The sequence below is a fragment of the Mobula hypostoma genome, chromosome 2, assembly GCF_963921235.1.
Source record: "Mobula hypostoma chromosome 2, sMobHyp1.1, whole genome shotgun sequence".
In the NCBI taxonomy this organism is placed as follows: Eukaryota; Metazoa; Chordata; class Chondrichthyes; order Myliobatiformes; family Myliobatidae; genus Mobula; species Mobula hypostoma.
Window position 1 is genome coordinate 79317694 of NC_086098.1, and position 25421 is coordinate 79343114.

Below are 25421 nucleotides of genomic sequence, written 5' to 3' on the forward strand. Positions count from 1 at the left end.
TCTCATATCAGATTCCTTCTTCAGCCCTTTACCTCTTCTATCCATTTCCTTAGTCTGTGGCTCTGTGCATTTGATTGAGCCTTTTGTTGAAGAGAAAACCAAGTGTATAGACGAGAGCAGGCATTAGGCTTGGTGTACATAGACTTTTACAAGACTTTTCTTAAAGTGCCACAGGGCTGTTCTGGAAAGTTAGAACACATGGGAAACAGGGGGAGCTAACAAATAGGATATAGATAAGCTTTGTGATGGGTGGCAAAGGAGGACCGTTTTTCAGATAGATTCAAGATTCAAAAAACTTTATTGTCATTCTAACCGTACATCAGCCCTGCAGGGCAGAATGAGACAGCGTTTCTCAGGAACAGTGCAATCATAACATAACAAACGCAACACTAAGTACTAAACATAACAATAAATAGTAAAACACAACAGCCACATGTCAGTTAAAATCAGTTATAAGTGTCCAGTGCAAGTTGAAAGTGTCCAAAGCAAAGTCAGGTACAGCAGCTGTTTAGCAGTCTGACTACCTGTGGGAGGAAGCTGTTTAGTAGCCTTATGGCTTTAGTTTTGATGCTCCTGTAACGTTTGCCTGATGGCAGAAGAACAAACAGTTCACGGAGAGGGTGTGAGGGGTCTTTAATGATATACTGTGTCTTCTGGAGGCATTGACTCTGAATGAGGTCTTGGACAGAAGGTAGGGAGACCCCAGTAACCTTCTCTGCTCCCCTAACCACCCTCTGTAAGGCTTTTTTGTTGACAGCACTGCAGCTGGAGTACCAGGTTGTGATGCAAAAGGTCAGCACACTCTCAACCAAGCCTCTGCAGAATGTAGTTACGATGTTAGTGGGGAGTGATGCTTGTTTAAGCTTCCTCAGAAAGTGATATCTCTGCTGGGCCCGTTTCACAGTCCCAGTGGTGTTCCTGGACCAGGTGAAATTGTCTGAGATCTGCACCCCTAGGAACTTGATGTTTTCCACTCACTCCACTGTGCAGCCGCTGATGCTGAGGGGTGTGTGCTCAGGCTGAGACCATCTGAAATCAACGATCATCTCCTTGGTTTTGGTGACATTAAGCATCAAGTTGTTATCCCTGCTCCAGCTCTCTAGGTGTTTGACCTCCTCCCTGTACATGGTTTCATCACTTTTGCTGATGAGCCCCACCACTTGGTATCATCTGCAAATTCAATGATCAGGTTCTCCTTGAATCTGGCTGCACAGTCATGTGTTAGCAGTGTAAACAGCAATGGGCTAAGCACACAGCCTTGTGGGGATCCAGTGCTCAGTGTGATGGAGTCAGAGATGTTCCTGCCAACACGGACTGACTGTGCTCTCTCTGTCAAGAAATCCAGAATCCAGCAACACATGGCAGTGCTACGGCCAAGCAGCAACAGTTTCTCCACTAGTCTCTGCGGGATGATGGTATTGAACACTGAACTGAAATCAATGTACAGGATTCTGGCATAAGTGTCTTTGTTGTCCAAGTGAGAGAGAACTGTGTGCGGTGTGGTGGATATTGCGTCCTCCGTAGAGCGATTTGGACGATAAGCAAACTGTAGAGGATCCAGCGATGAGGGGAGGCTGGCTGTGATATGAGACTTGACAAGCCGTTCAAAACGTTTCATCACTATGGAGGTCAGGGCAACAGGACGGTAATCATTCAGACAGGCTACAACTGATTTCTTTGCTACAGGGATGATTGTGGAGGTTTTGAAGCATCTGGGGACAATAGCTTGACTAAGGGAGATGTTGAAAATGTCTGTCAGGACATCTGCTAATACATCAGCACATTCCTTGAGCATATGTCCGGGGATGTTGTCCGGACCTCCTGCTTTTCGTGGGTTGACCCTGGCAAGGGACCTCCGTGTTTGCTCCGGATCAATGATTGGAGCTGGCTGGTCAGATGGTAAAAAGGGACTGGCTCTCCCCCTTGCTGTAGTGTTTGATGCTTCGAAGCGGGCAAAGAAATTGTTAAGCCTGTCTGGTAGAGAGGCGTCTGTGACCAGTGATATAATGATTTAGATTAAGTGATATAATGATTTGGATTAGTTAAGTTTGAAGATGACCAGCAACATTAATGAAGCATCTGGATTGATACTTGAAGGTGTAAGGCATAAAAGAAACCTAAATTAATGTGGGCAAGTGGGATTAGCAAAGACAGGCATGTTGATCAGTATAGATGCTGTTGGCTGAAGGGCTATTCTGTATAATCCTATAACTTAGTCTGCTTCATCTGGTTAATTGGGGCAGCCGCTTACTTGGGACAACTGAAAGAACAAAAAGTAAATCAAGAAAATAGCCTGGATTGCCTTTATTTCAGACATTAGACCATTTAATTGGGACAGGAAACTGTTGCCACAAAGCTTATTCAGAGCACCAGTCATGGTGCTTAGAGTGAACCATTTCAGTTGCTTGTACTTGGGTTCAAAAAGCTGTGATTTTTGTCATTGATAGTCAGTGAGAAACAAGCAGTAAGACAATTCAGACACAAACAAGAGAAAATCTGCAGATGCTGGACATCTGAGCAACACACAAAAAATGCTGGAGGAATTCTCTCTCTCACTCTCTCTACACTTTGAAGCATTTATGCTTGAAGATGCCAAGACTGAAAATGAAACAATTTTGCTACTTCAACAAATCAGGAATTAAGAATTAAGGTATCAACAATCACCTTGAATGTTACAATGAAACTGAAGATTTGGAGAATGCAATCGTCAAAAGCACTGCATAAAGGCAGTCCAGTGTCTGCGCTGATTCTGTTTATTTACAGTCAATCAAAACACGGCAATGTGCACTGCATGAATTCCTCTGTTGATAATAACACTGTCGGAGTATTGTTGGATTGGCAAGTGGTGCAGTGGCATCAGCACTGGACTTTGAGGCGGATGGTCCCGAATTCAAATCCAGCTGGGTGGGCCCCAATCTGGGCAGCTGCAGTATCTGCTCGGAAGAAAGGTCCAGGCAGTCTATTCTGTATCTTGCCATAAAAACCCTTTGAATAGATAGTTTTTTTTAAAAAAAACCCTTTTTAACTATTTCCATGACACTTTGGCTAACTGGGGTAGCCGCTTAAATGGTTAAAAATGTACTAGTCCCAATTAACCAGAATCCACTATATAATAAATTTGGAATTGATTAAGTGTATGACTGGCATAACACTATATTTGGAAATGAAACGGATTAATAAACTCATGAAATAAGTAGACACATTAGAAGAAATTTTACCCAAGTGTATAGGGGGCTCTGGATAGAGGCAGTACTTTTGATATCTGGCATGCTGCTCCCTACCAGACAGGGTGGACGGGCATCACCAGTCCTCATCCATCTCCTAAATCCCTCATGTGTTGGCTCCAAGCGCCATACCCTGGTAAACTGCTTCAGTTGGCAGGCTAAACCACGAGGGGGTGGTATTAACACGGCACCACTGGGCAAATGACTTCCATGAAGTCACCAGCCGAGATGGAAAGGTTCTCAGATGAACCATAACGGCCACGTGTTCACGACCAACGCTAGCCACCCAGTTGGAGGAAATCGGCCGTAGTCAAACCTGGAGAGAGATGGACTCCGCCAGGTTTCAGATGCCCAAGATACACCACGTGATGAGCACACCAAAAAGCAACTTCATACCGGATCGGTCGCAGCCCGGGTTACCAATGACCGCGCTATCCGTCTCACACCAGGCCAGACGCGATAAATGTGCTACTGGTGATTCGACACGGAAGACCCGTGGCAGAGAGAACATTACAATCACCACAGGGAATGTAAGAACGCTGAACCAAGCAGGGAAACTCAAGGAACTCACGAATAAGATGGAAAAATACAACTAGCACCTCCTCAGGCTCTGTGAAGCCAGATGGAAGAGCACTGGAGAAGTGCATACTGAGGAAGGACATGTCCTCTATTATAGCGGAGAAGAGAACAGACATGAAAATGGCGTAGGGTTCCTAGTCAACAAATCCATCAAGAACGCTGTCCTAAGACGCCAACCAGTGTCAAGCAGGCTAATGACCATCCGCCTGTGAGTAAAGTCATTCAAAATCACAGTGGCACAAGTCTACGCCCCAACAACAGACTACGACAATGAACATATTGAAGAATTCTATAAGAAACTACAAGATGTCATCAACAAGGTGGATAAAAAATATATTTTGATCATTCAGGGTGACTGGAATGCAAAGGTGGGCAAAGACGCAGAAGATGATTGGGAAGATCTCATCAGCCCCTCAATGACACCTCCAATGAGAGGGGACCGCACCTGCTGGAATTTGCTAGTTATAACAACGTGGTGCTGTCAAACACACTTGGAGAGCACAGAGCATCCCAAAGATGGACCTGGCATGCCACCAATGGTCATCACCATCAGATTGGCTACATCCTGGTGCAAAGATGGCACAAATCTGGTGTGAGCAGACTGAAGACCAGAACATTCCCAGGAGCATACGTGGGCAGTGACCATGACCTTGTCATGATGAACATCAGAGTGCGCTTGAGGAGAATCAACAAGCCAAAAAACAGCCAGCTGAGATTCGACCTTGAAAAACTGAAAGACCCCGCCATCTCTGAAGAATTTCAGGCAGCAATGGGGGGGGGGGGGAAGGGGTTTGCACCAATACTCCTCCTTGATGAAGGCCTAGAGACCACCACAAATAACTGTAACATGGTGATGACGGAAACAGCAAGCAAGATTCTGGGGAAAAGCTGCCGCAAGTCTAAACCGTGGGTCACTAACAAGATACTAGATATGTGTGACACAGAAGGAAATTAAAGATAAAAACACAGCAGAGGGAAGAACAGAATACAGGAAAATCAACAAGGAAATCAGGAGGGAAATGAAGGAAGCAAAGCAAAGATGGATAGCCGAACAATGTGTGGACATTGAAAACAGCCTCTCCAACAACAACACAAAGAAGGCATTCCAAATGGTGATAGATCTTACCAAAGAAGAACAAGCCAAAGCAAATACCATCCAAGACAAAAATGGCAAAAGTCTCACAGAAGGAAATAATGGAAAGGTGGACAGAGTACTGTTCAGAACTGTACAACTACCAGAGCAAAGAGGATCCAAGTGTGCTGAATGTACAAGAATCTTCCGAAGAGGATGACTAACCAGTCATGCGTGAAGAAGTTGAAGTTGAATACAATCACTTAAGTGCGGGAAGTCAGCAGGAGTTGACAACATCCCTGCTGAACTGCTGAAGCATGGAGGAGAGACCACAGTAGACATGCTTACCACTAACTGCAATAAGATCTGGCAGACAGGTGAATGGCTGACACCTTGGACTCAGTCGCTGATCACTGTGCTTCCCAAGAAAGGCAATCTCCAACTTCACCAGAATTACCGTGCCATCAGTTTGATCAGCCATGTAAGCAAGGTAATGCTCAGAATCACCTTGAACAGACTGAGACCTCAGGCAGAAGACATCATTGCTGAGGAACAAGCGGGCTTCTGTAAGGGCAGAAGCAATACCAAGCAGACTTTCAACCTCTGCACCCTCTTTGAGAAACACCTTCAGCACCAGAGAGAGTTCTTCATAGACTTCAAGGCGGCGTTTGACAGAGTCTGGCATGATGCCTTATGGGCCACCATGAAGAAATTCAACATGGGGCAGAAGCTGATTCATACAATCCATCAGCTTTACGCCAAGGCAACCAGTGCAGTACTCGCTCAGGGCACCATCAGGGAGTGGTTCCATACCTCTGTAGTAGTCTGTCAGGGCTGCCTCCTCTCCCCCATTCTCTTCAACGTCTTCCTGGAACGGATCATGAGTGCTGCCCTTGAAGATCATGTGCGCACAGTCAGCATTGGAGGGAGGATCATCACAAACCTAAGATTTTCTGACAACATTGATGGACTTGCAGGAAAAGAGGACGAACTGGCCAACCTGGTCAGCCATTTTGACAGAGACTCCACAAAGTTTGGAATGGAAATAAGTGCCAAGAAAACCAACCTCATGGCAAATGCCAATGGTGCCATCACAACAGACATCTCAGTCCATGGTCAGAAATTTGAGAGAGTGCAGCAGTTCAAATACCTGGGGGCAAGCATCAGTGATGAAGGATCAAGACCAGAAGTCCTGGCAAGAACCGCACGGACAATGACTGTACTATCCAAACACAAGACAATATGGAAGGACAGCAACATCACCATGAAGTACAAGATCAGACTCCTGTGTGCATTGGTATCCTTCATCTTCTTGTACGCATGCAAGACATGGGCCCTCACAGCAGAGCTACAGAGGAGGATACAGGCATTGGAAATGAGATGCTATCGCAACATCCTGGGCACCTCATACTTGGACCACATCACAAACGAGCAGGTCCACAAGACCATCCAGCACCGCACTGGCTCCCATGAAGACCTTCTCACAACAGTGAAGAAAGCTGAAATGGTACGGCCACGTAACAAGATACAGTGGCCTTGCAAAGACCGTTCTACAAGGAACTGTGGAGGGGGAAAGAAGGAGAGGTAGACAGAGGAAAAGATGGACGGACAACATTAAAGAATGGACAGGGAAAACATTTGCGGTGACCCAGGCTCTGGCACATAACCGCAACAGGTGGAACAGACTGCTGCAAAGCTTGTCATGATGGCGTCCCAATGACTCAATCCACCAAGAGTTAAGGGCGCAAGGCAAAGTCAAAATTATCTCATTTTGCTAAGATCAATAAAGCAAAGTAATATAAACTACATAGAACAGTGATAATAAAGATTAACCAATGACAGGTCACTGCTAAGGATTTTTGTGCTGTTGACAGCTTTAAACAAAGTTCAACTTTTATGTGCATGTCAAGTAATGGATACAGAGATGATCAAATGGCACCAAAGAAAGCTAGGTCAAAGGCTTCCAGAAGAGACAGATGTAATATACAATGCTAAAACTCAACATGAATAATTGTATAATCTGAAATGTAATACACAGGACAGCAAAGATTTAACAGCAAGCTTCTGAAGGTACAAGTAATTTCACTGAAGGAATTTGGTTTGCATACAGAAAACAGACCAAATCAAGCAAACAGGATGCAAATACTCTCTACTGCAATGCTCAGAGAAACTATATTTGCAAAGTCAAATTTCATATTAAATTTGTCTTAATGCTTAATTGTTATAATAGCAGAGACTATGGATTTGTGTGAAACAGTGCTGGTTTTACAATTTCACTTGTATCTGATTGAATACTGCACTACCATTTGAACCATGTTCACATTTTACATGAGAGGTAAGCAATGAACGAGATCAAGACAAACAATTTGGTGGAATATTGCTGACACGAGAAAATCTGCAGATGCTGGAAATCCAAGCAACACACACAAAATGCTGGAGGAAATCAGCAGGCCAGGCAGCATCTATGGAAAAAAGTACAGTCAAAGTTTTGGGCAGAGACCCTCCAGCAGGCCCATTGATGCCTGCTATCTATTTCAAACAAAAATAATGAGTAATGTTTTTCTTTCTAGTCTTAATATAAATGACCTCTATTTAAGAGTACGAGGTAACAGAGGAAGAGGAAATAGGCATTTAATTCTATAGTGAAATCATATGAAAACAACAGTATGTACATCCCTCCAATCGCCAAACAGGAAAAAAGGATCTGGAAGGAAAAGCTAACTGAGGAAAATTAGTGAACAAAACTAGATTACATCCTTTTCTCCAACTCACTCACATGTTAAAGATTCACCTTACTGACAACAATGTAATCACAATTTCCATGCTTCACCTCAAGGTATTTCAAAGCATTTCATGACCAATTAATAATTTTCTGAAATCCAAAGTTTTTTTTCCCCATTTATTAACAGATCTCACAAAGCATTCAATTTAAATTGATACCCAATCTCTATTGCCCTCATCACCTTCCTGAGGAGAACTGTTTTTTGAAATGTAGACACTCCCCACATTGCTGTGTGATATATGCTTTACAGAGGTGGAAGTTTGTGAACCCTGCAGGTTTTTTTTTATTTCTGCATAAATATGACCTAAAATGTGATCAGATCGTCACAGAAGTCCTAAAACTAGTTAAAGAGAACCGAATTAAATAAATAACACAAAGCATTTCACGTCTTCATTTATTTATTGAGAAAAATAATCCAGTATTACAGGTATTTGTTGGAAAAAGTATGTGAAACTTGGGGGTCAAGTCAAAAGTTATTTAGAGTCAGGTGTTCCAATCAATGAAATGAGATTGGAGGTGTGGGTTGCAGAGGTGACTTGCCCATATAAAAAAAAGACAAAGCCAGCTGACAGAGCTTGCTCTTCTCAAGAGCGAGCAGTTTATGTGCACCATGCCTCAATCAAAACAACTTTCCGAGGACCTTAGAAGAATTATAGAGCTGCTTGAAGTGAGAAAAGGCCACAAAAAAATTTCTAAAGAACTGAGTTTTCATAAGAGAAATTGTCTACAAACAGGGAACTCAGTACTGTGGCTACTCTCCCTAGGAGGAGGCATCCTGCACAGATAACAAAAGCACTATGTGCAACACTGAAGGATGTGAAAACGAATCCAAGGCTAACAGCAAAAGACCTGCAGAACTCTCTAGAACTTGAAGTCTCTGTTCCTGTGTCCATTGTAAGAAAAACACTGAACAAGAATGGTGTTCATTGAAGGATACCACTGAGAAAACCGCTGCTTTCCAAAGGGGGGGGGAAAAAAAATCGCTACGTCTCAAGTTTGCAAAAGACCACCTGGATGTTCTATAACACTTCTGGAACAATGTTCTGTGGATAGATGAGACAAAAGTTGAACTTTCCGGCAGAAAAGCACATTGCTATGCCTGGAGGGAAAAGGACACTGCACACCAACACCCAAACCTCATCCCAGCTGTGAAGCATGGTGGAAGGAGCATCATGGTTTGGGGCTACTTTGCTACCTCAGGGCCTGGACAGCTTGCAATCATTGATGGGACAATAAATTCAAAATTGTATCGATACATTTTACAGGAGAATTTCAGGGTAGCAGTCCATCACCAGAAGCTTAATAGAAGTTGGATAATGTAACAAAACAATAATCTGAAAGACAAGCGTAAATCAATAACAGAATAGCTTAAAAAGAAGAAAATTTGTGCTTTGGAATGACCGTCAAAGTCCTGACCTCAATCCTATTGAAATGCTGCGGAGGACCTGAAGCAAGCAGTTCATGCAGGTAAGCCCACCAACATCCCAGTGATGAAGCAGTTTTGTTACGAAGAATGGCCTAAAATTCCTCCAAGCCGATGCGCAGGACTGATTTCCAGTTACTGGAAATGCTTGGTTAAAGTTATTGCTGTACAAGGGGGTTAACAACAGTAATTGAAAACAAAGGTTCACATACTTTTTCCAACAAATTCATATAATGTTGGATCATTTTTCCTCAATAAATAGATGAACTTTCTTTTATAAATAGGCTTTCGTTATCTAGTTTTAGGACTTAGGTGAAGATCTGATCACATTTTAGGTCATATTTATGCAGAGAAAGAGAAAATTCTACAGGGTTCACAAACTTTCTAGCAGTACTATATGGTCCGGAGGAACACTGTTTCACTTGGTTGTAGTTATGTACAGTCACATGATAATGAACTTTTCTTTTTAATACTTTATTTTCAAAATAACAATGAAATCAACAAGAACATATAAGCTCAGACATGTGTAAAAATAAAATAAGAAAAAAAAAGGAAAATACTATTAGAGGGATGCCTATTGCACAAACTGCTCAAAAGTGCTAAACATTAAGTCTCAAATGAGGGCCGTGAGAAATCAGCTGGAGGGAAATTATTCATCTGCCCCCGGCCTCGTCTAGGTAGGCAAGAAATGGATCCCAGATAGTGGAGAATTTTATAATTGAATTGGTTCTCAAGAACCTAAGTCTCTCCATCTGTATGACTGAGATCATGTCAGCCACCCATCTCTGAAAAGAAGGGGGAGAGGGTGATTTCCATTCCCTCAGGATAAGTCTTTTGGCGACAGTCATCCCCAACATCAGAGACTGTTATATTGCTGTAGGGAGGCAGAGAGTGGATTGCGAACAGCCAAAGATGGCAAGACCAACTTCCAAGGGGAAGGATCTTTTATAGGCCTTTGAGTACCAAATATTTTGGACCAAAATCCAGTCAGTGATGGGCAAAACCAAAAAGTGTGTGACAACATGCCCTCCATTCTTTGACATCTATCACACATTGGCAAGACAGAAGGGTAAATCCTGTGCAACCTGAGTTTAGAATAGTGAAGACGGTGGACAACTTTAAACTGGATCAGTTGGTGTCTGCTGTTAACAGAGCAAGCCTGTATAGAACAGGCCCTTCGGCACACAATGTTGTGCTGTCCCTTAAACCCTGCCTCCCATATAACCCCCGCCCACCTTAAATTCCTCCATTTTTCCTGACTAGTAGTCTCTTAAACTTCACTAGTGTATCTGCCTCCACCACTGACTCAGGCAGTGCATTCCATGCACCAACCACTCTCTGAGTAAAAAAACCTTCCTCCAATATCTCCCTTGAACTTCCCACCCCTTACCTTAAAGCCATGTCCTCTTGTATTGAGCAGTGGTGCCCTGGGGAAGAGGAGCTGGCTATCCACTCTATCTATTCCTCTTAATATCTTGTATACCTCTACCATATCTCTTCTCATCCTCCTTCTCTCCGAAGAGAAAAGCCCTAGCTCCCTTAATCTCTGATCATAATCCATACTCTCTAAACCAGGCAGCATTCTCGTAAATCTCCTCTGTACCCTTTCCAATGCTTCCACATCCTTCCTATAGTGAGGCGACCGGAACTGGACACAGTACTCCAAGTGTGGCCTAACCAGAGTTTTATAGAGCTCCATCATTACCTCGCGACTCCTAAACTCTATCCCTCGACTTATGAAGGCTAACACCCCATAAGCTTTCTTAACTACCCTATCTACCTGTGAGGCAACTTTCAGGGATCTGTGGACATGTACCCCCAGATCCCTCTGCTCCTCCACACTACCAAGTATCCTGTCATTTATTTTGTACTCTGCCTTGGAGTTTGTCCTTCCAATGTGTACAACTTCACACTTCTCTGGGCTGAACTCCATCTGCCACTTCTCAGCCCACTTCTGCATCCTATCAATGTCTCTCTGCAATCTTCAACAATCCTCTATACTATTCACACCACCAACCTTTGTGTCGTCTGCAAACTTGCCAACCCACCCTTCAACCTACACATCCAGGTTGTTGATAAAAATGTCGAAAAGTAGAGGTCCCAGAACCGATCCTTGTGGGACACCACTAGTCACAACCCTCCAATCCGAATATACTCCCTCCACCACGACCCTCTGCTTCCTGCAGGCAAGCCAATTCTGAATCCACCTGGCCAACCTTCCCTGGATCCCATGCCTTCTGACTTTCTGAATAAGCCTACTGTGTGAAACCTTGTCAAGTGCCTTACTAAAATCCATGTAGATCACACCCACTGCACTACCCTCATCTATATGCCTGGTCACCTTCTCAAAGAACTCTATCAGGCTTGTTAGACACGATCTGCCCTTCACAAAGCCATGCTGACTGTCTCTGATCAGACCATGATTCTCGAAATGCCCATAGATCCCATCTCTAAGAATCTTTTCTAACAGCTTTCCCACCATAGGCGCAAGGTTTACTGGTCTATAATTACCCAGACTATCCCTACTACCTTTTTTGAACAAGGGGACAACATTTGCCTCCCTGTAATCCTCCAGTACCATTCCCATGGACAACAAGGACATAAAGATCCTAGCCAGAGACTCAGTAATCTCTTCCCTCGCCTCGTGGAGCAGCCTGGGGAATATTCAATCAGGCTCCAGGGACCTATCCATCCTAATGTATTTTAACAACTCCAATACCTCCTCTCCCTTAATGTCAACATGCTCCAGAACATCAACCTCACTCATATTGTCCTCACCATCATCAAGTTCCCCCTCATTGGTGAATACTGAAGAGAAGTATTCATTGAGGACCTTGCTCACTTCCACAGCCTCCAGCAACGTCTTCCCACCTTTATCTCTAATTGGTCCTACCTTCAATCCTGTCATCCTTTTGTTCTTCACATAATTAAGAATGCCTTGGGGTTTTCCTTTACCCTACTCACCAAGGCCTTCCAATGCCCCCTTCTTGCTCTCCTCAGCCTCTTCTTAAGCTCCTTTCTTGCTTCCCTATATTCCTCAATAGACCCATCTGATCCTTGCTTCCTAAACCTCATCAATGATGCCTTCTTCCACCTGACTAGATTTTCCACCTCACTTGGCACCCATGGTTCCTTCACCCTACCATTCTTTATCTTCCTCACTGGGACAAATGTATCTCTAACATCCTGTAAGAGATCTCTAAACATCGACCACATGTCCATAGTACATTTCCCTGCATAAACATCATCCCAATTCACACCCGCAAGTTCTAGCCTTATAGCCTCATAATTTGCCTTTCCCTAATTAAAAATTTTCCTGTCCTCTCTGATTCTATCCTTTTCCATGATAATGTTAACGGCCAGGGAGCGGTGGTCACTGTCCCCCAGATGCTCACCCACTGAGAGATCTGTGACCTGATCTGGTTCATTAGCTAATACTAGATCTAGTATGGCATTCCCCCTGGTCGGCCTGTCAACATACTGTGACAGGAATACGTCCTGGACACACTTAACAAACTCTGCCCCATCTAAACCCTTGGAACTAATCAGGTGCCAATCAATATTGGGGAAGTTAAAGTCACCCACGATAACAACTCTGTTATTTTTGCACCTTTCCAAAATCTGCCTCTCAATCTGCTCCTCGTTATCTCTGCTGCTACCAGGGGTCCTATAGAATACTCCCAATAGAGTAACTGCTTCCTTCCTCTTCCTGACTTCCACCCATACTGACTCAAAAGAGGATCCTGATACATTACCCACCCTTTCTGTAGCTGTAATAGTATCCCTGACCAGTAATGCCACCCCTCCTCCCCTTTCCCCTCCTCTCTATCCCTTTTCAAGCACTGAAATCCAGGAATATTGAGAATCCATTCCTGTTCTGGTGCCAGCCAAGTCTCTGTAATGGCCACTACATCATAATTCCATGTATGTATCCAAGCTCTCAGTTCATCACCTTTGTTCCTGATGCTTCTTGCATTGAAGTACACGCATTTTAGACCTTCTGCCTTACTACCTTTACACCCTTTTATCTGCTTCTCTTTCCTCAAAGCCTCTTTATATAGACAAACTCTTGTCCCAGGCAACTTCAGATAGTTCAATGCCCAATTCCTCTCTCGAGGCCTCCCTGATCTTCACAGTAGAGGCTATAGTATAACCATCGAACAAACGTACAAACTTAGAAACGAGATGCTTGGAGTCAGGAGGGTTCCTTAAGATATCAAAAAATATATGCTTCCCTGGAAGGATTTTAAAATTACAAATTTTAGATTGAATGTAGTGTTTAATTTGTAAGTAACGAAAAAAGTGGAAATGAGGCAGCTCAAATTTCTCTTTCAGCAGACTAGATGTTGCAAACCGTCCCTCTATGTATAGGTCTTCAATAGAAACTAGACCCTTCTCCCTCCAAGCATGGTAGATTTTATCTGACCATGAGGGTAGAAAGGAGTGATTGAAACAGACTGGTGTTTGTACAGAGGTCTCTGGTATATTCAGAACACTCCTAACCTGATTTAGAATTCTGACAGAATCTTTCAAAACAAAACTTAAACTTTTTAAAATCCCAAGCTTTTCTAACTTAGAGAACAGCATGACTGGCAAAGAGGAATTTACAACAGAGTTAGACTCCATAAAAGTCACAAGGGGGCCCCAGGGACTGAGTTATCCAGAGCCCCCTGTTGCCAAAACATTAGAGCCCTAACATTAACAGCCCAATAATAATGTCTGAATACAGGTAATCCCAGCCCTCCTTCAGATTTGGGCTTTTGCAAATGCATTTTTGAAATCCTGTGATTCTTATAATTCCAGATGCAAGACAGCGATGCGGGTGGATGCTTTCCTGATGTCATGGATTCTTGATTACCTGACTGGCAGACCACAGTACATGTGCTTGCAACACTGTGTGTCCGACAGAGTGATCAGCAGCACTGGGGCTCCACAGGGGACTGTCTTGTCTCCCTTTCTCTTCACCATTTACACCTCACACTTCAACTACTGCACAGAGTCTTGTCATCTTCAAAAGTTTTCTGATGACTCTGCCATAGTTGGATGCATCAGCAAGGGAGATGAGGCTGAGTACAGGACTACGGTAGGAAACTTTGTCACATGGTGTGAGCAGAATTATCTGCAGCTTAGCCCTGTTTCCATCCAGGGGGTCAGTGTGGACATGGTGGAGGATTACAAATACCTGGAGATACGAATTGACAACAAACTGGACTGGTCAATGAGCACTGAGGCTGTCTACAAGAAGGGTCAGAGCCATCTCTATTTCCTGAGGAGACTGAGGTCCTTTAACATCTGTCGGACGATGCTGAGGATGTTCTACGAGTCTGTGGTGGCCAGTGCTATCATGTTTGCTGTTGTGTGCTGGGGCAGCAGGCTGAGGGTAGCAGACACCAACAGAATCAACAAACTCATTCGTAAGGCCAGTGATGTTGTGGGGATGGAACTGGACTCTCTGACAGTGGTGTCTGAAGAGAGGATGCTGTCCAAGTTGCATGCCATCTTGGACAATGTCTCCCATCCACTACATAATGTACTGGTTGGCCACAGGAGTACATTCAGCCAGAGACTCATTCCACCGAGATGCAACACAGAGCGTCATAGGAAGTCATTCCTGCCTGTGGCCATCAAACTTTACAACTCCTCCCTTGGAGGGTCAGACACCCTGAGCCAATAGGCTGGTCCTGGACTTATTTCCTGGCATAATTTACATATTACTATTTAATTATTTATGGTACAACTGTAACAAAAACCAATTTCCCCCAGGATCAATAAAGTATGACTATGACCAAGACAAAATTATGGAGTCCAACTCTTTAAAGAAGACTGATGCAAGAAAAATGGGGAGATTTTGACAAAGATAGAGAAACCTAGGAAGGAAAACTATTTTAACTGAATTTATATAACCAATCATGGACAGAGGTAGGGTTTTCCAACTTTCTATATTCTGTTTAAGTTTTGAAATAAACTCCGCAATATTTAATTTAAACATTAATTTAGGATCTTTGGGTATTGCCAAACCAAGATAAGTAAAGTGAGCTTTAACTATTTTAAACGGGACACTTTCCAAAAAAACCCAGCGTGTAGACGGAGAGGGGCATGTAGTCACTTTTTGTCCAATTGATTGAGTATCCCGATAGTCTGCCAAAAGAAGTGATTAAATCTAAAAGGGGGACTGTCTTTTCTGGGTTTTGTAAGTACAGTATCACATCGTTGGCATATAAACTAATAAGTGTTTCAATACCTCCCACTTTCAAATCCACAATATTTGGATGACTTATTTTTGGAGCGAGGGGCTCTACCGCGATGGCAAAGAGGGCCAGCGAGAGAGGACAACCCTGCTGAACTGAACAGTGTGGAGGAAACGTAGTTGAACTGTCACCATTGGTATTAATAGAACACATTGGGCTGGTGTATATCAGTTTTACCCAGGATATAAATGACTCGCCAAACCCAAACCTGTACAGTGATTCAAACATGTTAAGGCCATTCAATCTGGTCAAAAGCCTTCTGGGCATCAAGGGATAAAATTGCTGCCCCACTAGCTTTCCCATGATCAACATACATAGTATTAAGGAGGCATCTAACACTGGAAAAAGAAAACCTGCCTGGGATGAATCCTGTCTGATCAGGATGAATGACAGATGACAAATGCTTATTTAGCTGGTTAGCCAGCATTTTAGTGATTACCTTTCTATCGAAGTTCTGGAGTGCAAAGGGCCTACAGCTGACTGGGTCTGTTTCCTCTTTACCTTTCTTTAGAATGAGGGAAATGTTAGCCTCATACAATGTTTTAGGTAAGGCTTTGTCTCTCTTAGAACAAGATACCATTCTGAGAAGAAGTGGGGCAAGGATATCACAAAATTTCTTATAAAATTCGCAGCCAAATCTATCTGGCCCAGCTGCCTTACCAGACAGAAATGACTTAATGGCAGAAGTTATTTCTTCCAATGTCAAGTCAGAATCCAGGTCCTCCCTAGCAGCGTCACTAAGTTTCGGCATTACAAGAGTCAAAGTCATTCAAATTAGATTGAGTGGCATCGCATTTAGGAGTGTAGAGTTCACTGTAAAATTCTTTAAAACAGTCATTTACCTCCTTGGGGTTAGTTAACAGGGTGCCCGCCCTCGATCTAATGCAGTGGATTGACCTTGAGGCCTGGGCACCCCTAAGCTGCCGCGCCAGGAGCCCCCAGGCTTGTCCCCCATTTTGAAATGCCTTTGTCTTAATTTGAAGAGGAGGTTATTTATTTGACTACCCAAGATGCAACTGTACTCATATTTAAGCTTCATTATCTTATTGTAGTCTTCAGAGGATTTCGAAGCCTGGTATGTCACTTCGAGAGTTGGGAAAGTATTCTCAATTTCTAATAATCGCCCCTCTCTCTCCCTCTTAGCAGCAGATTCGTATGAAATTATATACCCACAAAATACAACTTTTAATGTCTCCCAGAGTGTGGAATCTGACACCTTGCCATTATCGTTAATTTCTATAAAATCTTTTAATCTGATGGTGATGTTTCCTATGAATTTCTGACTAGTTGCTGACCAGTACACAGGACTGGTCAGCAACTGTCAGCAGGCTGGATGGAGAGTGAGGTGTCTCCCAGTGGAGGTTGGTTGTAGGGGATTCGTAGCCCATTCTTTAGTTAGAGCCTTCAGCATTTTGGGCATCGAGGGAGAGAGGAGAGAGGAAGAGGAAGAGGAATCCGCAGTAGCACCGATGCGGCAGAGAGGGCTTCAAGATGGCTGTGGCTCAAAAGAGGGGAGCCATGGAGTCATAAGTAGCTGGCCATCTGGACACAAGCTGGGGTCTGATCAACCCCGGCTGGGTCACCTGGAGGAGGTTGTATGATGTTGAAAGACCCGAAACACCCGATGATTCCAGGAACATCACTGAAGATGTGGCCAGAAGCATCAATAGATGTATGTACACAGCTTATCAGTGAATAGGAAAGGGGTAAAACGCCAGGAATAGATTCGTTTGGGAAGGGAGAGATTTAGGGACATTGTCAAGGGGCTATGGTCAGAGATTAATATATTATGATATTTTGTATTGGTAACACAAGAAATTGAATGAGAATCAATTTAAAGGATTTGTGAACATGAGGATAATAATAGTCCTTGTCGGTGAGATGTTAAACTCGCCAGATATCTACTAAATTCCTAGATTTAATCAAATTGTTTAGGACCTGCACTGACACAATATTTAAGGGTGGGCGGGAGGACAATCTATCTAAATATGGATCTTGGTAGCAATTCAAATCACCGCCCATTATTATATTTGAATTACTGGCATCTGGAAGTAAATCAAAAACTTTCCCAAAAAAAAAATTTGGCTCGTCTGTGTTTGGACCATAAATATTAAGAAAGGTTAGCGGAAACGAATTAACGGTGCCGGAGGCCATGATATACCTGCCGAGAGGATCCTTGGTCATGGAAGTGAGTTGAAATGGAATATTTTTCCTAAAAAGGATAGCCACACCACAGGCATGAGAAGTAAATGACGACTGGTAAACCTGCAATATCCAGCTAGACCTCAGTCTGAGTTGCACAGTTACTTTGATATGGGTTTCCTGTAGAAAAATCACATCTGCAGATAGAGATTTGAGATGTCTAAAAACCTTGTCCCTCTTAACAACATGACCAAGCCCCTTAACATTCCACGAGACTATTGTAATATCTTTGCCCCTCAACTGTGTTCTACCACAAGACCTCTGCATATGAGAATAAAAAAAGAGATTATTACAGTTGAGCACATAGTACACAGTGCAAAATGGCTGGCAGCCTCATAAAAACACAACATACAAAAAAATGTCTGAACCATAAACAAGAACAACACACCCAAATGCACCCCCCTTCGTGTCTCCCTGAACCAGACACATAGTTCCCCATTTCCATCCAAAAAGGAGCTGCTGGGCAGGTAACAACATTACACAATTATCACAACTCCCCTCTCTGAGAAAATTTGTAACGCAAACTATATAATACCATTAAACAAATGCTATTAGGGCTGGGGAGAGTTATCCAATGTCCGCACCTGAAGCTGGGCATTCACAGACATCCCACCCTGCAAAAACTCATTTCAGGGAGGTAGCACCATCAATTTGCAGGAGACTTCTGGGAGAGGTGGGATGTCTGCAATAGAGTAGCTCCTCAGCAGCTGGCCAGCTAGTTTAAATAACGTTAGCTATGCTAATGAACGAATGACACCTGTCAAACTTACCTCAACATGTCTTTTACATTTTAACCCACCATGGGCAATAGAAAAGTCACTGTTGCAAACAGTGCAGCGAGCAACACGGTCATTATTTTGACCCCTATTAGGCAGGGGTACACTTTAGTGTAGTCTGGGGTGACGTACATTTTATATTTTTTTGGAACACTCTGCCATGGTGCGCTCTCGCTCGTGCTCTCTCTGTGGTCGCTCGCGCGCTTTCTCGCTCGCTCACTCTCACTTTCTCGCTCGCACGCTCTCTCTCGGTCGCTCTAGCGCTCTCTCTTGTTTTTCTCTCGCTCGCTCTTTAAAAAATTGATTTCCGTGATATTGTATATAATTTGCGGGCATCAGGGAGCCACTATTAATATGCGGGAGACTCCCGGAAGTTCCGGGAGAGGTGGGATGACTGCATTCATGACACTAACTCAAAATTAACCATTGCAATAACAGACGTATTTAAAACATTGTTTGCAATTAAATCCCAGTGTGGTATACAGCATTGTAAAACTACATAGAGCAAGCAGGTCCCTCCCCTTACCCCAACATGTAAACCGGCACAGGTATAAGCTGAATCAACAGTGTCAGTATATCTACTCCCCTTTGCGTGCGTTATTCCTTTCCAAGAACTGTGCTGCTTCCTTCGGGTCGTTGTAGACTATAGGCGATCCTCCATCCTGATGATAAATATAGAGCCTAGCCGGATACTGCAGGGTGTGCTTGATTCCTCCATCACGCAGAGTTTGCAGTACATCACGAAAGGCACAACATTTGAGTCACCACCCTACCGGTAAAGTCCGGGAAGATCAAGACCTTCTTTCCCTTGTACTCCATGGGTCGTAGTCTGCCGCAGCACAGGATCAGCTCTTTCACTTGAAAATGGTGAATACGTGCCAAGATGGTGCGTGGCCGGCTTCGGCTGTAGAGAGCGATATGTACGATCAACTTTAACTGGGTGCGGGAAATGCTCTTCCCCCAGCAACTTGAGAATCAGTCTGAAAACAAATTCGGTGGGATTACCATCTTCCTCACCCTCTTGTACCCCTACAATCATAATGTTATGTCTCCAGGAACGGGCCTCTAAGTCAAGCACTTTAGCTTGGAGCTGACTATTTTGTCTCATTAGCTCTGAGTACTTAGCTTCAAGCTCTTGCACGCATGCTTCGAGGTCACTAGCGGTTAGTTTTTGATTAGACATACGGGCTTGTAGATCAGCCTGTGAGGCCACAAGTGTCTGGAACTTGATCTCAAAAACATCAAAGCGGTCGTTAATGCCACACGGAACTGACTCAGAGATCTCTTGGCCTAATTCCTTGCACATGGCATAAGTTTGGTCCGGCGGCATCTTAAACACGGAGAAGTTATTTACAGGCCCGTTGTTAGCATTAGCACTAGCTCCAGTAGTTTGGCAGTCGGTGGTCTTGACTTTGTTTGCCTTCAGCATCGTCAAACTTTTCCAGACACTTAGTTTAGATAAAGAGAGTAAACACACACTGTTGACCCATGAATAAATAAAACAGGATATAATTGTAATTTTATCAAGGCCTCAGAGAGGAGTACTGACCAAACACGTCTAATCCATATGCATGCGCACTGGCAGCCCCACATGACAATGAACTTGAACATAACTTTCCAGTTATGAAGTATTAAACACGTTTGATGATCAATTTATTTTCACCCCGATTTCCATCAACTGCTCCCAGATTCTATCAGTCACCCATGAGGGGCAATTTAGAGTGGCCAATTAACTTACAATAGACAATAGGTGCAGGAGTAGGCCATTAGGAACTTCAAGGCAGCACCCCCATTCACTGTGATCATGGCTGATCATCCACTATCAGTATCCAGTTCCTGCCTTATCCCCATAACCTTTGATTCTGCTATTTTTAAGAGCTCTATCCATCTCTTTCTTGAAAGCATCCAGAGACTTGGCCTCCACAGCCTTCTGGGGCAGAGCATTCCATATATCCACCACACTCTGGGTGAAAAAGTTTTTCCTCAACTCCATTCTAAATGGCCTAACCCTTATTCTTAAACTGTGGCCTCTGGTTCTGGACTGACCCATCAGTGGGAACATGCTTCCTGCCTCCAGCATGTCCAATCCCTTAATAATCTTATATGTTTCAATATGATCCCCTCTTAGCCTTCTAAATTCCAGAGTATACAAGCCCAGTCGCTCCAATCTTTCGACATATGACAGTCCCGCCATCCCCGGAATTAACCTTGTGAACCTACGCTGCATTCCCTCAATAGCAAGAATGTCCCTCTTCAAATTTGGAGACCAAAACTGCACACAGTACTCCAGGTGTGGTCTCACCAGGGCCCTGTACAACTGCAGAAGGACCTCTCTGCTTTTATACTCAACTCCCCTTGTTATGAAGGCCAGCATGCCATTAGCTTTCTTCACTGCCTGCTGTACTTGCATGCTTGCTTTCAGTGACTGATGTACAAGAACACCTAGATCTCGTTGTACTTCCCCTTTTCCTAACTTGACTCCATTTAGATAATAATCTGCCTTCCTGTTCTTACCACCAAAGTGGATAACATCACATTTATCCACATTAAACTGCATCTGCCCACTCACCCAGCCTGTCCAAGTCACCCTGTATTCTCATAACATCCTCCTCACATTTCACACTGCCACCCAGCTTTGTGTCATCGGTAAACTTTGTAAATTGTTTATTTCCTTACTTTCCCCACATCATCAGAATTTGGATTATTGCTCCACATTGCAATTGTATTTCAACTTGCATCTACAATCTAGAATGACAAAATAAATGACCTTTAACTATGGTAAACATGTAGATAACATTAGCTCAGGAGTGCTGTCACATTACATTTGATTCAAGTTACTCCTTATAATAGAAGTTGAAAGTTTTGTTACAGTTTACAACCCTGGAGCTACTCTGCATCAGTAAAACTTCCTACAAGAAAATTGATACTACCCCTTGCAAAATTATTCAGTGAGAAATTAGACAATTTAAAAAATTGTTCTGTGCACACAGTATAAAGCTCCAGAACATTAAATAACTTCAAAATTACTTCGAGCAGAAATGTCAGTTATTTTGTGACATACAACCAGAACCATTTCCAAATAAAATTTTGCAAAATGGATAACAAAAGAATCATCATTAAGCACTGGACATAATTCCTAATTTAAATTGTTGGTGTTCACAATGTATTGCAAATCTATCACGTATAAGAACCACTACTGTGTTTACCAAATAATCTAACTTTGCAGCCATACAAACCATTAGTCAGTGTGACTTGAGTGGTATCAGTCAAAGTGTTCTATAACTGTAGATGCTCCATTCCAAACTCAAACCAAGGAAATTTCATATGTACTGGATACAAAACATCAGCTGAGGATGTCATCTCAACCAGCACTACAAAATTAGCTGTTAAATCTAGCTGTGCACAATTCTGTTGTCACATTTGTTACGATGGACTCTACCTTGCACTTTTTTTTACACAATACTGCACTGAGGCTCATAAACAGCTTACACACAAGCAGCTAACGATTAATAAGCTAAAACAACAAAGCAAAACATGACAAGTTCCAGAAATTGACAGATGACGGCAATGCAAAGAAAACATCTACACAAAGCTCAAACCGTGAATGAGAAATACAGCCCATATTGAACCACATGATCTCAACACCATCAGCTCAGGGTATCATTTCAATGCATGAAAAACTAATTCTGGGAAATTGAAATAAAAACAGAATTCTGGAAACGTCCCAAAAGATTTGACAAAGGGCCCCATATTTGAAGTGCTACATCTCTTCCCCCCCTACCACAGATACTGCTGACCTACCAAATATGCCTAATATTTTGTTTTTTTTAAAACTTCATTTAGCAAGCATTTTGGTCATGCAATGTTCTCCATACTGTGCAGCATCCGACAGAGCGCCCAAACAGTACAGCTAAAACCTGCACATAAAGCAGTAACATTTTGAAGGCCAGATTACACATCAAGTCAAAGACATAAAATTTAGATTTTTTTTCTTTTATCCTGTCAGTCATTTTCAGGGACAATAAATGAAGGACAACAGCCCTGTAGACTAGTAACAGAGAGATTTCCAGTATCTGCAGAATCTCTTATCTACCTTGTAGTATTTACTTTCAGCTTTACATCCAATTCCTCTCCCATTCTGATGTTGACAAAATTATAATAGTTACTTGGACCAACTACCATCAATCTTCAGCATTAGTCAGAATGAAAACAAAGGAATGTAAACATTTGTCTAAAATGGCTGCATGCCAGATGTGAAGTGTAACATTGCCCTGACTGCACATCTGGAACTTATTTCACCAGACCATTACATCTCCCAACTGGATAAGACCCAAGGCAGGGGTCAGGAAACCACACATCGTCCGATGCTGCACACAGCTAAAGGAAGGTGGAGCTAACACCAAAGCCAAAAAACACTACCAAAACGAAAGAATAATAAAACCACGAAACACGTGTGTATGCTCCAGGCAGCAGAGATGATGTAAGCTTCACATCGGGTTTGAGTGGTGTTATTTAACATCAAAAACACTAGAGATTCTTCAGAAGTCGGAAATCCAAAAAGAACTCAGCAGGTCAAATAGCATCTAGGAATAAACAGTCGACGTTTTGGGCTGAGGCCTTTCATTACGTCTGGTCCTCTTTTTCTTTTCCAGTAGGGATGAATGGTCTTGGCCCAAAAAATCGAATGTATATTAATTTCCATAGATGCTACCTGACCTGCTGAATTCCTCCAGCATTACATGGATGGTATTTTACATCATGCCCTTTTGGTTCACATTGTTTGCTGGTGCTGGGAAAGGGAACGATGGGAGCTACTTTGAGATGGGAACAGCAGTGTTGCCGTTCCTGTCCAACTGTTTCCCCAGCCCTCAGAAGCAGGGCGGACACTCACCTCGTCGCCCCATTTCAGCACGTCCTTCTGTCGGTCCTTCACCTTGTGGTAGATGTTGAGGAACTGGATGATGCCGTGTTTGCGGACGTGATCCGCGTACCTTTTGGTCTCTTCCCAGTTCAGTGGCGATCCCTCCGCTAGTAAACCCATACTCACCAGCTATGGGGGTGGAGAAGCAAAGTACAAATTACAGAGGTGTCCAGGTGCGTACTTACCACCCTTGGGCGGTAACGCGCATTCGGCGTACCCGGTGCCGGTAACCTGCGTTCGGAAGGGGGGGAAGGGGGCGACGTTGCCGGGACTACGCAACCAGTGTTCACGCTTTCATGGGGGGGGGGAGTGCTATACAGTACCGGTAACGCGTATTCCTGGGGTGGAAGAAGCTACACGCCGCCGGTAACGCACATTCGAAGAGAAGGAGCGTCAATCACCGTTAATTCACGCAGGATAAAGCTCTAATTTCCGACGTCTCGGAACCGGTCACCGAGGGTTTAAAGGCGCAGCTGAGGGGACGAATCCTTCAGCCAACGGACGCTCGGTGGCCGACCGACGGCGCACACACGAGGAGGGGGAACGTAGCTGAGCGACAGCCCAACTGCGCACACTCACTGCAGACTTCAATGAGCAGCCAACAAGCCGCGCCGCACGTCTGTGTGCGCCCGTTCACGCGCCGCTTACACCGGCCGCGGACTCTTGCACCGTTCGCACGTCTGTGCGTGCGCGGCGCTTATACCTGCCGCGGTCTCTTGCGCCGCACGCTTGTGTGTGTCTGTGCGCCCGTTCGCGCGGCGCCTACACCTGCCGCGGACTTGCACCGCCCCCAGCACACATGATCTCCTTTGCTCGCCACTGATTTGCCACTCGCTTGGTTAGCATGCACTGTAAATATCAGTGGTTGAATGGCTCCATGACAATCACGTAATCCCCGCTTGGTTTGGTATGTAAATATCGGAGGAGGTGCGACCCTCCTGACATTCCCCGCCCCGGGCATGATCGACCCTCTCTCCCCTGTGTAACGGTCGGTGTGACATCACGGGGCTCCGCTCGAGCGCCGCGGAGTCACGTGGTGAGTGACTCAGCATCTTTCGGTCACCCGGACCGCAGGATGAAAGGGAACTGCGTTTGCTCACCGATTGTAAATACGCGTTCTCTAAAATAGACCTTTAGGTTGTTTCATTGTAGACAACAAAGGCTTACCAGGCGTTTGATGTGAGAATTGAGCGGTGCCGGCTCCCGAGATGGGGATCAACTTACATGGAGTTAGTCTGTGGGGCGGATTCCATGGAATTTCCTCTGTTTATCTCTGTCTGTTGTTTTACAGTATGCTGTTATAAAGTCCGGACAGGAGGTCTGTAATTCTGGTTAATGCCAAACCACGGCTGAGCGATTAACCTCATAACACAGGCGAAGCCTTCCTCATCACTGAGCACGTTTAATAAGAGTGGTGCCACAAGAAAGCAGCCTCGAAAGACCTCCACCTTCCAGGCCAATGTTCTCTTCTCAGGAGGGCAGGATGTACAGAAACATTAGGTCTCACACCACCAGGTTCAACAACAGAAATTAAACTTGGGCTCCTGAACCAGAATGGATAATTTCACTCACTTGAACTCTGGTGGTGTGGTGGCATCAGTGCCGGACTTCGGGACGAAGGGTCCTGAGTTTGAATCCAGCTGGCTCCCCTGCACGCTTTCCATCTGTGCTGGATTATGAGCTAGAGATCTCTTTGAAATGGCAAACCACTGATGTAACTTGCCTCGTACACGATTCCCCACTACCTCAGAGAGGCGTGGAGGGAAATCGTCTGCTAACCGGAGAAACTCCGGATGCGACATACCTTTCCTTTTCAACTCTGAACCACTTGAATGTTCAAAGTAAATTTATTAGAACATCGTACTCAACTGGAGTGATTGCACTGTTACTGTTATCAAAATACTTAAATGTCACCATATACTACCTCGGGGCTCATTTCCTTACAGGCATTTGCGGGAAAATAAATACAAGAGAATGTATAAAAAGATATAAATATCAATGACTGACAAAACGTGGGTGTGCCATTGTAGCATCATGATTAGCACGGCACTATGACAGTTTGGTGCTTTGGAGTTTGGAGTTCAATCCCGGCATACTCAAAAGGAGTTTCGTACACCCTTCCGATGGAATCCGTGGGTCTCCTCTGGGCTCTCCCATTTTTCCCACAGTCCAAAAACTACTGAAGGGCCTATTC

General features: G+C 43.9%; 1 protein-coding gene across 6 annotated transcripts in view; it reads right to left on the minus strand.

Moving 5' to 3' along the window:
- Window positions 1-24550, minus strand: part of gclc (glutamate-cysteine ligase, catalytic subunit) — a 103208-nt gene extending 78658 nt beyond the window's left edge. Inside the window, exons 1-2 of one of the 6 annotated variants that reach the window (XM_063039132.1) lie at window positions 24452-24550; window positions 23198-23356 (exon numbers count right to left, since the gene is read on the minus strand). In XM_063039132.1, the coding sequence (XP_062895202.1) occupies window positions 23198-23347 (150 nt within the window). In that variant the 5' untranslated portion in view covers window positions 23348-23356; window positions 24452-24550. The other 5 variants (XM_063039124.1, XM_063039116.1, XM_063039140.1 and 2 more) reach the window with 5 other exon arrangements.
- Window positions 24551-25421: the final 871 nt, after the last annotated feature.